Source organism: Passer domesticus, chromosome 15, assembly GCF_036417665.1.
Source record: "Passer domesticus isolate bPasDom1 chromosome 15, bPasDom1.hap1, whole genome shotgun sequence".
Classification (NCBI taxonomy): Eukaryota; Metazoa; Chordata; class Aves; order Passeriformes; family Passeridae; genus Passer; species Passer domesticus.
Window position 1 is genome coordinate 7771649 of NC_087488.1, and position 15879 is coordinate 7787527.

Genomic DNA, 15879 nt, shown 5'->3' on the forward strand with positions numbered 1-15879 from the left:
TCCAGGTCTCAATCACTCAATGAAAGGTGTGAGTTCTCAGTGTACCTGAAAATGAAATCTCAGGACACAGAATTCTAAAATCAGAGGCACCCTGAATAAAGTAGAACTCTTGAATATTTGGGAGCACAGAGAATTAACAAGACATCTTAAAAAATGAGCAATAACTCTAGATAGAGCCTGTATCTGTGTCAGAAATAGGAATTCAGTGTGCAAAACAAATTGAGTTAAATAGTGTGTTTAACTCATTACATCAACTTTTATATCTCTCATAGTTACAGTGATTCAAGGAATATATTACAGGTTTCTTGAACAAATGGAGCCTGCCCACACTAAATGAGTCAGATAAAAATCAATTACATAGTGGATTTTTAGCTGTGGAAATAATCAATGTCATCATTATTCCCTTCCTAGCAACAAAATATTGGTGCTGACCAACCAATCCCTTTAAGCTGGTTTGTGCAAAACATTTTTAATATTTTTATATTATTTTTTGGGCTCTTTGATAAAGCAAGGTCATTTGGTAGCAAGGCCAAATATTAACTGAGCCTTTTTTTAACATTGCTAGCACTCTTCAGTGCAGTAATTCATTTTTAGTGTAGTAATTCACTCTTGTTTGTATTGAATATCAGACCTTATGTTTTATCATGTAATGTTTTATATCATGTAATGTTTTAGGCTCAGATTGGTAAATTTACTTGTAATAGTGTAGCCATCCTGGAGTCTCAGCAATGGAGCAGGACACAGGAGTGTACTCGTAAGAGATACTACTGTAAGTTTTCAGAACTTCCTGATTTTTATCCATTACCTGTTCTTGGGGAAGGAGAGGAGCTCTATCCTTCGCCAAACCTTCCAAACGTTGCACCTGCTATGAATGCTGTCCTGTTCAAGGACTTACAGGGAGAAGAGATTCTTAAAAAACAGACAATACATTGTATGCACTATTTATTTTTAGCATGAGTAAATCCAAATTCTTTCTAAACAAATACAATTATGTGTGATCTTTTTTCTATCATGAGGTTTTATCAATTTCCATTATTTTCTCCAACTTATCCCTCAAGGACTCATATATATCAGCAGGCACTGAAAACAGATGTTGATATTGCTGTGTGCATTGTTTACACCTCCAACTTTCATTGGATTCCCTGAATTCCAGATGGCACATAGTCATTCTATTCTATATATACGATTAAAATAGTTTAGTTTCAAATCTGCATATCTGTCTGTGCATTGTAATTTTAATTCTAATGTTTAGACCAACCTTGTTATATCTTTTTCACCTTTTGTACTCTTCTAGCTTTGTTCTTTGTCATCTTATAATTTGCTGAGATTAGGAAAAATATTCCCATTCTTCAACCACTGCCTTGACTATTTTGCTCTTTATTTCAATTTCTCAATAGAGATAGTAAATTTTAGAATAATTTATTTGCTTTATTAGTACTTTACCTAGGTCTTTCAAGGTGCATACAGTCTTACTTTAAACTGCAGTAAAAAATAAGGTAGAATGTCTGTTACTGGATTTTTCAGAATTTCCAGGAACTGTAAGTCTTGGCAGCATGATCTAAAGCACACTCGAGTAAGTCCTACGAGATCTGGACTCCACAGATCTGCACTATTCTATTCACAGCTCTTACTAAGCTAAATCTTATATAAGAATTTTATTTTCAATGCCTGCATTTCCCACTTGTAATCTCTTATTTTCAATATACTGCATGCCCTCCCAGAATGGTACATTTCCCTCTGTATGTTCACACTAACTTTATAAAATTAGTAAAACTCTCAATTTATACTCTATAAATATGAGGAGACACGTGCTACTGTAAATTATTTATTCAGTGCCATTATATTCATGACACTCTGTATAACAAATCAGGTCCTATGACAAAATTCTGATGCTTTATCTAGGCCCCATCTGGAATGAGTCCATGAAAATCTATAATTAAACCAACATAGATCAGTAGTAACTTTGAACGACTTAGTCATAGTAAAATGAGTTTAGCTGTGTAGCATTTGGTCCATGAGCTTGGCTTCAAAAATGCATACTTCAAATTTGGCAGAGTAAAGGAAGCAGGAGAGAGCTGAAATCCCCCTCCTGCATACACAGTCCTGATTCTCAGTTCTCAAGTTTATAAGCAAATGTTCCTTTATTTCTGCAGATGAAAACACTTCTGCACTCAGGCTCTAAAATCACAAGAAAATGTGTTTAAATTACAAAATTAAAATTTCTCGTGGCCTCCTCATTACTGTAAGTAATGCTCAAGGTGATCTAAGATCAAAGGATTCCATTTGATGAGGAGACAACGTAGGGAGGCTGCACACTCACCATCATCACCTCCTAGAAAGAGCTGAGCACCCTGAGGCTCATCCATGATCCATCCTGCAAAGACATCAAATACAACAGAATACAAGTACTGACAACAGAATTTTGTAGAGGAGAGCACCCTATACATGTCTAGAAAAAAAAAGGGCTGTGAAATTACAGATTTAGATAAATCTAGAAGATTTTACAATCCCCATCTCTGCCAGGTCTGATTCAATCTTTCAGACATGCATAACTTGACAAGAAACATGGTTGCCTTTAGCAACACATCCAGGTTAAGTAAGACAAAGGTAATTCAGGTGCTGATCACAATCTCATGTCCTTGTGCTCCAGAGCCACATTATGCTGCTTTGCCAAAACAATCTACATTTTTTGGCCTGATCTTGATGTTATTTCACTTGCAAAAATTAATCCTGACTTTAGTTGAAGTCATGCAGCAGTCATATATTCTGGTTTATAGCTGCTCAGCCCTATTAAGCAAATGAGAAGAAAATGGAAAAGAAATAGAAAAGGTATAAAAAAATTCTTTGCATGACTGAGCCAACTGTTCTTACATTAGCACGAGCAGTTCTACCATGAGACTGTGATCACCCCTTCCTATGACGGTGTTGGGATATTTAGATAGGCTACACCTGAGACTTAAAAATGCACTTGGTTTTTATTTGTGCAATATACCACATGCTGCCTCATAAAGAGAGGAATTGACAAAATCTACTTAATAAAAAAGACTTCCCCTAGCGCTTTCCATCTAATGATCTTTAAGCAGTTTACAAGTAGGACTGAAGAAGCTGTTTTTACTTGTGGATAATAATACCCACATTTTATAGATGGAAAAGCCATCTAGCCATAGGAATTCTTTTTAGTTGGCAACATTAACCTTACCTAACACATTGCTGCAGATTTCACACGATGAATAGAGGCACTCAGAACTCTGCATGTTGCACCGCGCAGAATAATGGGGTCCCAGCTGTTCAACTGGGAAACTGCAACCGTATTATTGTTCCTGGATGGCTGGGTCAAAAAGGAATTCTAGGTTAGAAGAGATTAAGAAAACATTGCCTTGTAAGGGTCACCCATCTATTTCAGTCATCCCCTCACTGTGTAGCCAGGTTCTGACAGAACATGAACTGCGTGGGCCTGGTCCGTGCCCGCCACAGTGCCCACAGCCGTGGGCAGGGCAGGGCAGGCCGAGCTCGGGCACTGGCAGCAGGGAGACACTGGGGCTTTGCTTTTTCTGCATAACTTCTCTTTTCTTTTTCAGAGAATACTTACTGATGATACTTCAATTCGTTTAAACACTGAGAAAACCTGATGAGAAGAACCCATGAAGAAACAAAGGTTGCCAATGCTCTTAGACAAGGGGTTACTTCGGCTCGCAGGTTAGGAATAAGCTGAATATGATGTAATCTATTACTTTATTATAATTTATTTAAAAGCCAGCGCATCTTCGGGACAGGTTCCACCCTACGCCGCCCCCCACACACAGCGGTGCCGGGAGCCGCCCCGCAGCCGGCCCCCGCTCCAGGGCTATCCCAGGGCTCGGCCCGGAGCCGCCCGAGCCCCGCTTCCCGCAGCTCCCTCACAGCAGGCCAGGGCGCCCGGGCCCGCGGGGCGTCCCGGGGCCGCCCGCCCGCGCCAGGCGCCGCCCCCGGCGGAGGCGGTGCCGCCCCCTCGGCGGCCGGGCCCGGCGGTGGCAGCGGCCGCGCGGGCCGGGGCGATGGCGGCGGAAGGGAGCGTGTTCCTGAGAGCCCGCGGCAGGACTCTGACCGCCTTCCGCGCAGGTACGGGGAGCGCCGGCCGAGCCGCGCCATCGCCTGCGGGCTCTTCCCCGCCGCGTTGCCGGGCGGGAGGGGCGTGCGGAGGGAGGCCCCGGGCTTCCCCGGCGGCGGGAGGAGCTGCCGCCCGGGAGAGGGAGGTGTGGAGCGCCGGGGCCTGGGCTGTCTGCCGCCGAGCCCGTGGCGGGGAGCGGGGACACGGGGGACACCGGGCGGCTACGGACGGACGCGGGGCTGTGGCCGCCCCGCTGTGCCGCGGCGCGCCCGGAGCCGCCCAGGTTTGTCCCCACGATTTGGCTCCCCTGAAGACGCCAGCGGTGTCCAGCACCGGATTAGTTTTAAAATGCTTATCTGTGCTGCTGAACCGGGTCTCCATAGCCTGTGAAACTGTTGGTGCCAGCACTGTGCTGTCCTGTGTTTGTACCTGTAGGGGTGACCTAACAGGTTACCGCTGGGTCACTGTTGTTGCTCAAACGGAGGTTGTTCACAGCTTGGTAAGACGCTGCTTTCCCCGGGATGCTCGGCCTCGCTCAGGTCAGCAGCACAGGGGCTGCCCTGGCCGTTCCCCGCCGTGCAGAGCAGCGCTGCGAGCCCTGGGCTGCAGCCGGCCGAGGCAGACGTGCTTCCACACCCGCCAGGTGGGCAAGGAGACGGGGCCGAGCCAAAGCTGGCAGCCGCCTGTGGCTGCTGGTTCTGGCTGTGGCTGGACACGGAGGAGCGCATTTAACACGTTAGCATCTCAGTGTATGCACCTGATTGTCAAACTCTCAAGGATGGAGGTTCTACAGTGTGCTGCGGTTTTTCAGGGACACAGCTGAGTTCAGAAATAATTTTCTGTGATCATGTATAAAAGGTCTTCTCTGTATTTATGAATTTTAAATGGTATTGGTTTGGTGAGGTCAGCAAGCTATTTCATCCCATCAGTTTTGTGGTCTTTTCTTGGGTTGCACTGGAAATATTTGGCTTTGCTTGTTGCCAAATAAAGAAAAATCACCAACTCAGAGCATGTGAAGTATATGTATACAACCATTCTGGCAACCTATTAATTGCAGATGGTCTGGTTGGTTTGGAACAGAATGCCTAGCATTTGCTGAGGGGACAGATGGCAGACAAGCCATCCAGTTAAATCATCTATACAGTGAAATTTTGACAAAAGGAGTGTTCAACAGCAGTGTAAAAATTTCTGAGTAAAAGGTGTATCTAACTCCTTGAAAATTTCCTTAAACATGGAAGAAAACATCATTTGGGAATCTGTTTTCCAGGTGTGCTTCTTTCTCCTGAAGTGTCCTTGTTTGGAATTCTTTAAAAATTAGTTAAGAGTTCTCTTACCAGTTTGGTAAGAGAACTCTTACCAGCTTTTAATCTTGTTCAGGATTTGTTGGGCTATCATAGTCCAGCTACCATCTTCGGGTGCAGTATTTTTGTAAATAATTTACTTGGGTCTTTCTTAAGAGGCTAAAGTTCAACACAACGTTTTAATAACTAAATTATTAGGAAAAAAGAGAACAAAGGGCTGTTAAAACTGAGGCAAATTTTCATGTGGTTTAAGACAAAAATCAGTTATCTCTGTTTTGTTTCTTTTCTCAATCTTAACATTTCACTCCTGTTAAACATGTATCCACATTTACTGCCACTGCTGTGACTTGGCACACAGTTTCCTTTTAAATTTTGAAAGGCACTATCGAGAGCTAAATTTCCTTCCTTTCTTCCTACCATTTCTGCAAAGTCCCTCTTTCCTACTGGTAAATTGTTCAGTCTGCTTTTAAATAACATGGGGGTTATACCTGTAACCTGTTCTCATCTGCCCTTGATGTGGGACATTTGCATGAGGAGCTTGAGGTGAGGGATTGAAATTATCCGTATAATCAATGAGGCACAGTAGTAAACAGTGTATAAATAAGTGTATAAATACCCTACCTGGTTGGCAAGAGACCTTCATATGGTTTGACTTTAAAAAATAAATTATCTCTTTTATGCCCATGTGAAATTTTGCTTCAGCTGTCTACTCCTTCTATTAGTATTTGCGTGAAGAAACAGGACCATATGTTTGGGTAAGTCCTGTCTTACCACTTCTCTCCAGAAGTCAGGTACTTATTTGGTTTTGGGGGATTTTGGGGTTTTTTTTTTGTTCCAAGTATGTCAGTAGCATGCTGTGCAAAGAATTTTTGTGGAAGTGGTGGAACACTTTTTTCAAGTGACTAAACAAGTGATAGTTCTGTCAGTTGAACTGGTTAAGAAGTGTCTGTTTGAACCTGTCTTTTGCTAGTTTTAATTCATGGTTCCGACACCTTTATGTGGAACAGGCAAATAACCATTATTGCATCCTCACAGTCTCAGTTCCACATGTGATTTTGTGCTCCTTTGTGATGCCTCTCTCACCAATCTTGTACGTACTCTCAAAGTTTATTCAATTACTTCTCATGTTTTCATTTTTCTCTGTTCACTATCCCTTTCCAATCTCTGATTTTTTGCCATTTATGAATGTTGAGATGACTTCTTGGTAGCACTTGGTAAAAATCATTTGAAGTTGGTGGTGTTTTCCCCATGTGCACTATGCTGCACGTTTTTGCACAAAGTTCATCCTTTTTTGAACACTCACTGCACAGGAAGTCTCTCCTCAGCTCTTCACAACAGGCCTGATTTTCATGGTGTCAAATGGCTTAATTTTAGCAAATTCCACTTCCTCGCTGTTCAGTTGCTGTGACAGATTGTTTTGAGTGTGTTGAACAGTATATAGGTCCTAGTACAGATCCAGGTGGCATCTGGGTGTCTTGTCCATTTTTTTTTTCTTACCAGCTTTCTGTGCATGCAAGGACTTCATTTTGTGTTTCCAGACAGCTTGGCTTCCGTAATTATGAGTCCTTGGTGAGTAACTGTTATGCCTCCTGGAGATGGGATCAAGTGGATCTCCCTTGTCCCTGCTGTTGATTACTCTTTCTGAAGAATCAGTAAACACAGGAGTCTTGGTTAGTGCTTGTCTGTACAGATGCCATTTTTTTAGTCATTTGTTACCAGAATCCCTTTAAACGTAGATGTAATAGTGTCCACCTCCCTGTTCCTTTGGTGCAAGGGCAGGTTTAAGGATAACTCCCCAGAAATGTCACTTTTGAGGAGTTCTATGGATGCCCCCTAATCTGAGTGCTTTGTTAGTGCCTATGTCTATCTGTCGAATCATCTACTGGTATTTTGATTTGAGACAGATCTGATGTGCTGTCTGTCAGGAGGAATTATCACATTAGATCTTCACAAGTTCCCTCACAATGCATGAGGATACAAAATTGTACCTTGTTTTTCTTCTTTTCAGCCTTTCTTTTTGGGTGCATCTTGCATGTCTGGAACATCTGTTAACCTTAGTGACTGTATGGCAGACTACCTGCTCCTAATTCCTAAAGAACTACTAAAGTGCTTTAGTAGTTCTCAGTTTTATGCTGTTTCCAGTTCTTCACTTTTTTTAGCTTTACTTCTTGGACTTCAGCATCAAACCTTTCAGTGTATAAAATCTTTCTTGGTTTTTTTGTCTGAATGCCTTGGCTTTTCAAAGGACACTGACCTGCTCTTACTGGCCTCCTTGTCACTGTTACTTATGTACTTTAGACAGTCTGGATTCTTTTTGGTCTTTCTGAAGTCCTTAGTAAATGCTGTGCATATGGTCTGAGCCTCTGGGATAGTGTCTTTGAATAGTTTCCATGCTGCCTTCAAGGATTTTTGCACTTTTTAAAAGCATCATAATTATATATAATTCGCCTTCCTTTGAAATTAAATACAACCGCAGTTGATTTCTTGCTTTCAGAAGAGTGTTAGATCTTGGCACATTATGATTACTGTTCTAGAGCTCTTCAACAGTAATATTTTTGAGCACTGATCAGAACTGCTTCCCAGCTTGCATATTCCATTCCCAGTACTGTCTCCAACTCTCATATGGATTAGGGAAATTTTTATGTGGGTTTTGAGAAACTTTCTGTGACTTCACCTTGTCATTATGCAAGCCACCCCCCTTCACACCTACAGCTCTGGGCTGTAAAGTTTTTGTAATGAGTTTACATGTTAAATTTGGGGGTGGGCATAAGGCATGACTAGAATTTAGCTTCTGTAGCCCTCAGTACAAATAAACTGTGTCTGAGGGGGCATTTCTTACCTTGATAGTTATCTAAGAAGTTTAAAAGTATGTCTTTTGATAACAGTAGCACTGCCTCATTTATTTGAGAAATTATATTCTGTCATTCAGTGTTTCTACTGACAGTATTTTTGTAGTACAAAATTTCTAGAATAACTACTCTTTAAAAGGTTGGGGTTTTTTCTCTCTGAAAATGTATTTTAATACCTGTTTTGAAGGGTTTTTTCCCCTGGTACTTAAAATGGCATAATTCCTTACAGGTTGCCTTGGTCATTTAACAGAACCTTCAGTAGTCATATCTTTGGTAGACTCCCAGGTACACATGGAAAAAAAAACAGCTGAAAGACTTACACATTTCTTTAGACTGAAATCTTTGCTATTTAGGCATACAAAAATAATGAGTTTTCTAAGCCACATCTATTGATAATATTTTAACAAGTAATTATTAAAAATTTAGCACAATTCTTTTATTGGTTTTCAAGCTATTTCAGGAGAGAGTAATGGAAACAAATTGTTGTTGTCTGTGATGTATACATACTGACTTCACTTAAGAGATTACGTTTTCCTTCTTGCATAGACCTTCTTTGGAAAACCAAAGTTGTGCTTCCTTTTCAGTTTTACCCAGAAAAAGAATCACAGGCACACTTTGTAGGCAGAGAACTTGGGGCAGGGAACCATGTCCCTGTGTCTGCTGTGCTCTGATTTTCAGGGAAGTGGTATTGATTCTCCTGTCAAACCCAGTGTGACAATGAGGGCATTTTCATATTTGTTACTGCCCATGATGGACTGAGCAGGCACTGGAGATGTGTCCACATCCCAACTGCCCTGACGCAGTAGTGTCTAGAGAGAGATTATGGACAGGAGTAACTTTCTGTAACTGATTTGTTTCCATTAAAGAGCAGCTGGGACCTGGATCATGACTAGAGGCTTGCTGCAAAAGCAGCTATTGGCCCTCCCACCACTTGTACTCAGTGGTGTTTGTTAGTTCCCCTCTGCCAGGCTCGGGCAGACCCCCAGCATGGGAGCAGCAAGATGCCCCTGAGCACTGTCCTTGAGATCCAGTGCACAGACCAGAGAATGGTTCAAACAGGGCCTTGTGGGACCTGACTTACAGGGCAGACAAGGTTGGTTTGTTTGTTTGCTCACAGAACTTGTTCTGTGGGTAACTGAATCAAGAAATGAACAAGCAGCTGGTGAGGGAGGAAAGGAGAGTACAGAATAATGACCTGAACGGGGTCCATTGATGAACCATTTCATTGATTGTCAGGGAGAAGACTTCTGGATCTATCTGTGGTAGCCGAAGATGCTTTTCCCAGCTGTTTCTCATTGCCAGCCTCTTACCATATTGGTTTGTTGGAAGAGCACTCATGCAGACCTAGTCCTGGGGTTTTCAGCAGAACTAGTGAAATTGCACTAGTAGCAGCACTTCAAAATTTAGCTGGACTGGTGTCATGTCTTGCACAGATAAAGAAAAACTTGCAGAAACAGCTCTGAAGACCAGTGAGGGCACTCAAGGGTTGCCTCCTGGATGAGCTGAATTCAGAACAGGCGTAAGATTGGTTCCAGATGCAAGTTCACACCAGCAGGGTATTTATACAACTCTAATCATGATATTCTGTTTTCATATTTATAGTACTTAAAGCACATTCCTGATTTTAAGAAAAAAGTTGTGTTGTAAGTTTAAACAATGTCTTTACATTATTTTGTTCCCATATACTTTTGTTTCTTGGGAAACAAAAGCAGTGAGTAACAATTGATAAGTAATAAGCTAATGGAATTTGATTTAAGCACTAAGGTTATTTGTTTTTAATGTTTCTGGTTGGAGTGATCAAATAACAAGACAAAGGTAGAAAATATTTTTTCAACCTTACTGTTATTTTTGTAACTATTTGATAAGTTATTGAATACCACAGAAATACCTATTGACTGAATTATTTGGCTAAGACCATTTAACTAAACTAACATTTTAAGTAAATGTCATTTATGTAGCCCTGATTCCTGGCCCTCTTCTGATATCCCTGCTTCACTTTCTTCATTTTATCTTTTTCATTCCTACAGGAGAATATAGCACATACCTTTGCATCATTTTCAGTTCCTTTCTTTTTTCACCTCCTATCTCCTTCCTTTTCTCCCCACTCTTCACCACCTCCACCCCTGCATCTTCTGTTTCTCCTTTCTTCTGCCATTTCTTGATTCTGTCTGTGTACTGAACTTCTCTTTTTGAAATTCATCTTATCAGTCTCTCTCTTTGCCTCACATGACCATCACTCACCCACTCAAACCAGAGCATCTGTGCACAGTCTTAGAAACATTCAGGTACTTAAAACCTAGAGAGTTACTGTATTGGCATGAACATAAGTCAAGAAAATAAAATATCCCTGAAAGATATATTAGAATAATCCTAGTCTGGCTTTCCCACCTGCCCCCTGACAGTGCATTGTGTGCTTGCCAGCCCTGTGTATGTCCAGTGTTCTGTCTGAAGTTCCCTGGGGGCTGGGCCAGCCCTGCTGCCTGTGCTGCCCAGCCGGGACCGCTCCAGGTGCTGCCCTGCCTGGGGCCACCTCGCACCATCGCTGGGTTCTGAAAGCATAACACAGTCTGTCCATACTTGAAACACAGCCCTAAAAACAAATGCTAGCTCTTTTTCTGAGTAGTCTCTGTAAAAATAGTGGCTTCAGATTAAACAATTCAAAACAAGTAGATTTTGCTCAGCATTGATTTATCAGTACTGTCTGTCAGGTTGCTGGAAAAGGGACAGGTATTAGCAGTCCTGCCATATTGTTCAAAGATTTGTTCTTTTTTCCCCATTTAATGAATAAATTGTGGCACTCCTCCAAACCAAGTTCCTGTTCCAGGCATTCTTTTTTTTCATTTTCATTTTGTAGAGGTCATAAAGGGCTTCTGATGCAAGCTTCCTTAACTGATTTTTTTTTCCTATAGCTTTCTACCTATCAAAACTGTAAGTTGATTTCTCTGCACAAACAGTGCCTTTACTGCATCATGTAAGCTGCTTTTATGGCAATTGTATTTTTTCATGCAACTCCTAAAATAAAAACCTAAATTATTTTTGGCATTCAGCTGGTTCCATAAGTCTTATACTGCAAACTCATGGCTAGATAGATCATTTCACTTCTCTGAACAGTTGTGTAACTTGAAGAATAAATTTTATTTCAGAATTAAAAGCCAATGAGTGGCTAGAAGTTTCTGTCTATAAAATACATCATTATTATTTAGAGAAGTCAGTGCTGGTATATAAATAATTTTGTTTGGATATGAAATGTTAGTTTAACTAAAGTGCAGAAGCTTTCATTTGGAAAAACTATCTGATGCCATAGCAACAGGTGACAATTGCAAGCAGCTTCTGGGAGTTGCCTACATTCCTCATCCCTCACTCTGGCCTATCCCTGGTGCAAGAGATGATTTGTGAACTCTGTTTTCTAACCTTGCTTGGAAGAAACACACTCCCCTTCTTGCAAAGTGTGAAGCTGCAGTTCTAGAGCTCGTGGAAGGAAATCAAAAGTACATCCATGTGTTGAACATGCTACTTCTTCTCTACTGTTACTAAAAGACCAGAAGACCATTTGCCTCAAAATGGATTTCAGCTCAGACTGACATGATATGAGAGTATATTTACAGATTATATTTTAATTTTAAATTATTCCTAGCTTTTCTTTTTAGATTCAACTGTAGATGGATGTAGTCGGTGAGTTTTTAACAGTTTAAGTGCTGTTTAAAAACCTCCAATAACAGTAAATGTATTAAGACAAATAGAGCTGTCAAAATTAAAATATTCAGGTTGCAAATGAATGCATATAGACAGCTGGAGAAACCACAGTGTACTTGTGTTTGTATTTCAATTCCAGCTTGAGACACAATTGTCGGAAACAGGCTTCCCATTTTTGTTATAAATTTGTAGCCAACTGTTGTTTTATTTGCCCAGTATTGAGATTTTTTTCTTCCAAGTGGGCTTGTAGTCCTATATGTCTCCCTTTCTTTGTTGTACTTGGTATTACAATATTGGAGAAAGAAGTATATGAAAAATCCTACCAGTACAGATTCTGTCCTACACTCTGCCTACGCTGACTCTGTCAATGGAAATTTGTTTCTGAGTTCTCACCTTTTTATCATAGGTCTTGGGAAGAATTGTGGCAGCAGTAAATATGAATTTTCATTATTGATGATGATTCTGATGTTGCTGGGTTTAGTGTTCGCTGATCTTGGACCTGTTGAGTGGCTCCAGTTCTAACTCCAAAGCATGTACTACATCCAACTTTTCTCTAAAACTGTGAGAACAAAAAAAATCTAAATCCTTAATAATTTAAGAAAAAATCTACTGGAACCATAAAATGTGAAACTTGTATATGTTTTAACTTGTTAATTAAAAAAGCAATAATTGGAATCTTAAAAGATTCAACTGAAATCTAATGTTACACACTTGTGCTGTGTTGTAGTCTTGTAATTTCCAGCACTACTTGCTGAATTCTTCACATACTTCTCCTCTAATCACTTAGAGGAGAAGTATGTGAATTACTATGTGGTATAATTAGATTAATACACTTTCATTTATTACAACTATACATTAGAGGAAAATTTTGTATATCTGCCTTTATATTTGTCCTGTGTGAATGAGTACAGAGTTCTATACGTGCATTAAAGCAGTGTCAGCCTACTGAGGTGAAGAACAATCAGTTTAATGATGCGTGGAAGCTTTTATTCTCTTTTAATTTGTGTCTACTGGTTTTTTTTCCTTTTTTTTTTTTTTTCCTTCTTAGATGCTGAGTACCAATGGAAGGGGCCCTTCTACTTCATCCAAGGAGCAGATCCTCAGTTTGGACTGATGAAAGCTTGGACACATGGAGACACTGATAATGGAGATGATGAATGGGGAGAAGAAATTAAATTAGCAGAGCAAGCAGTGCAGGCTGTTAACAAACTAGACCCTAAACCCAAATTTTTTGTGCTGTGTGGAGACCTTGTCCATGGAATGCCAGGTAAGGCAATTAAAAGTGCAGAATATAAAAACATTTTTTTATATTTCAGATTGGCAATAAGGCTAACTTACTTGACTTCAAAATAGCCTTTCATAAGTATTAGTTCTTGTTTTGGTATTTTGGGGGGAAAAAAACTGTGGTTTTTAGATTATTCTTGAGATATTATTCTGATTTTTTCATCTGATTTCATGTAGCACTCATCTTAAGGCTGTACTTCCATTAATTAATTGCTTGCTTCGAGATGACAAGGAAGGGCTCTAGCCACTGGGGAAAACTAATGCCAAGAAAATAGCAAAAACTAGATATGGCTTTTTGAGTACCTAAAAGTGAGTAAGGCTCAGAGAATTCTATAGATTTCTAGTGCTTAATAGAGTCAAATATTTACGTTTTTTAAATGCTAAAGGTCAGTGAGTTTGAGCTCTAGCAACTCTGTCCTGTGGCTGTGGGACTCTGAGCTCAGTGTGTTTCTTTGTACACTGAGAGGAAGAACAAAAAGGCGTCCAGAAAGGTGAGTTACAAGAAGGAGAAGCATTTTTCTGGGAAGTGAAATGAGAAGTGGTGTTACCTGCTGAGAAGTGGTCTGGAAAGCAGATCTAAGCACGGTGTCCCACATTTGTTAGCCCTGATAAGCAGCAGAGCTGCAGACAGCCCTGGCTCTGTCACTGCCAGCACCACAATCCACCCAGGGAGCCTGCAAACATCCTGTGCCTTGTGCTCCCCTCTGCTTCACACTCCACCTGCACCTGAGGAGCTGCTTCCCAGCCCTTGCTCACACAGCAGGGCTTCAAGCACGTTGGAGACCTTTCACTAATTCCTTCAGTGTCCCACAATGTTAATTTTAAGACTTTAGCTGTCAAATTGATTGACAGTATTTGTAGGCTTTCTTTTGATCAGAACACAGTTTTGCTGAAAGAGTGGGAAAGTGTAAAAAACAACAGATTTAAGCTTGATTGAATCTACTGCGTAACACCTCGGTAGCTTGACCATAAAGTATGCCATGATGCAGTTCTGTTGGCTTACGTGCTTCCATTAATTTTGGAATCATCTTCCTATAGCAGAGTTTTAATAAATGTTTTGATTAGAACTTCTAATTTGTGTAGGTGTTCCAAATATTTTGGTTTCAGTATCCCTTGAAAGAAAAGTCAGGATGAATAATAAATGTTATACATCCTGTTGAAAGGGATCTTTCAGTCTAAAAATTTAAATAATCCAGGAGGCTAAGTTAGTTTCTGTTTACCTGGATATTTCTCAAATACTCATAAAACAGTGCCAAGTTCTGAGTACTTTTGTCTCTTTTGACTTCAAACAACATTATGCTAAGGCTTCTTTGTTGGTAGAGTTTAAGTGTGACCTAGAGAGCCAGCAATCTTCTGACTTCCACTGGGCACTGAATGGCTGGATACAGTAAGTCTTCTGTGTGGTACTTCTGGTATTTGGTTAGGGTTTTTTTTTCTAGCAATGGTTCTCTGTAGTCATTATTGTCCCTTTTGCCAGTGTATGTCTCAGACTTTGTAATGTTTTAAATACAAACCCGTCAGGGTTTTGCAAAACATTAGCATTATTCATTTTGCTAATATATATGTGAAAGAAACTGAGTGGATTGTGCTGGTGAGATCACCTACGTTGTTTGATGGATGTGCTGTGCCTTGTATAAATATTTGAAGCTGCCTCATGCAATTTCCAAGAAATTGCAAGAAAGAGCAGTTCATTACTCAGTAAACTTAAGGGTCTTTTCCAGGCTAAATGATTCAATGATTCTGTGATTACCTCACTTGAGCCACCATATTTTAACTTCCTAATAATTTCTTGGTGATTGAAATTATGTTAATAGTTTTCAAGCCTGTGTTATCATGTAGTTATATAAAGTGGTTAAGGAAATGCACTATTAAAAGGAATTGTAGAATATTCAGCTGGAACAATTACTTCATTATTGCCTTTGTGTTTATACAAATGGCTTGCTCTGCTGTATGCTGATAAACATAAAAGTACAATTTAACCATTAAGTTGTACATAAAAGGACAATTTTACAGCCCTTTGTCTTTCTGTCTAAACTGATGACAGAGATAACAGTGACTTGCTCTGTGGTGCAGATACCTGTGGATTAGTAGTCTTGGACTAGTTGCCTAAAAGAACAGGGAGATTATACAGCTTTTTAATCAATTCCTGTTGGTAAAAAGTGAGTAGGCAATGCAGATCTTCCTCTCCTCTCTTAAAACATTTTATCGTGGAGTACTGAAGGTAGAGTTTTTGATGGACTGTTTTAAAGCATGCACTGCAGCCATTTAGCTGAACCAGTGTTGAAGCCTTTTGCAGAAGAACTCCAAGAAATCTCAGAATTCCAGCAGCTAGAAGTGATGAACAGAATCCTGATCAGCTGGGAAGCAATCAGGCACAGCACTTGGAATCCATTACAGATGTCATTAGAGCAACGAAGTAATCATGTCGTGGTATTTAGCTGCTGATTAAAAGTAGTTTGTACTCTGAATATTATTTCCAGAAGTTTTTCTTGATTACATAATCAGAATAGGATATCTATTCTTGGTAACACTGATATTGTGGTACAATCACATCAAGAATTTTAAGTGTTACCTTATAGTGCAACTATCTCACTGAATATAATTTCTATGAACTCTATGCTTACACTTAGATACACCATGACAATGAAGGACTTCCTTCTGAAGG

The 15879-nt window shown here is 40.3% G+C and overlaps 1 protein-coding gene across 2 annotated transcripts in view; it reads left to right on the forward strand.

Annotated features, from left to right (window-relative positions):
- Positions 1-3574: 3574 nt before the first annotated feature.
- CPPED1 (calcineurin like phosphoesterase domain containing 1) overlaps positions 3575-15879 on the forward strand; it is a 37585-nt gene continuing 25280 nt past the window's right edge. Inside the window, exons 1-2 of one of the 2 annotated variants that reach the window (XM_064389983.1) lie at positions 3575-3696; positions 12979-13197. In XM_064389983.1, the coding sequence (XP_064246053.1) occupies positions 3642-3696; positions 12979-13197 (274 nt within the window). In that variant the 5' untranslated portion in view covers positions 3575-3641. Of the gene's footprint in view, positions 3697-3965; positions 4099-12978; positions 13198-15879 lie in introns of those variants that run through there. The other variant, XM_064389982.1, reaches the window with a different exon arrangement.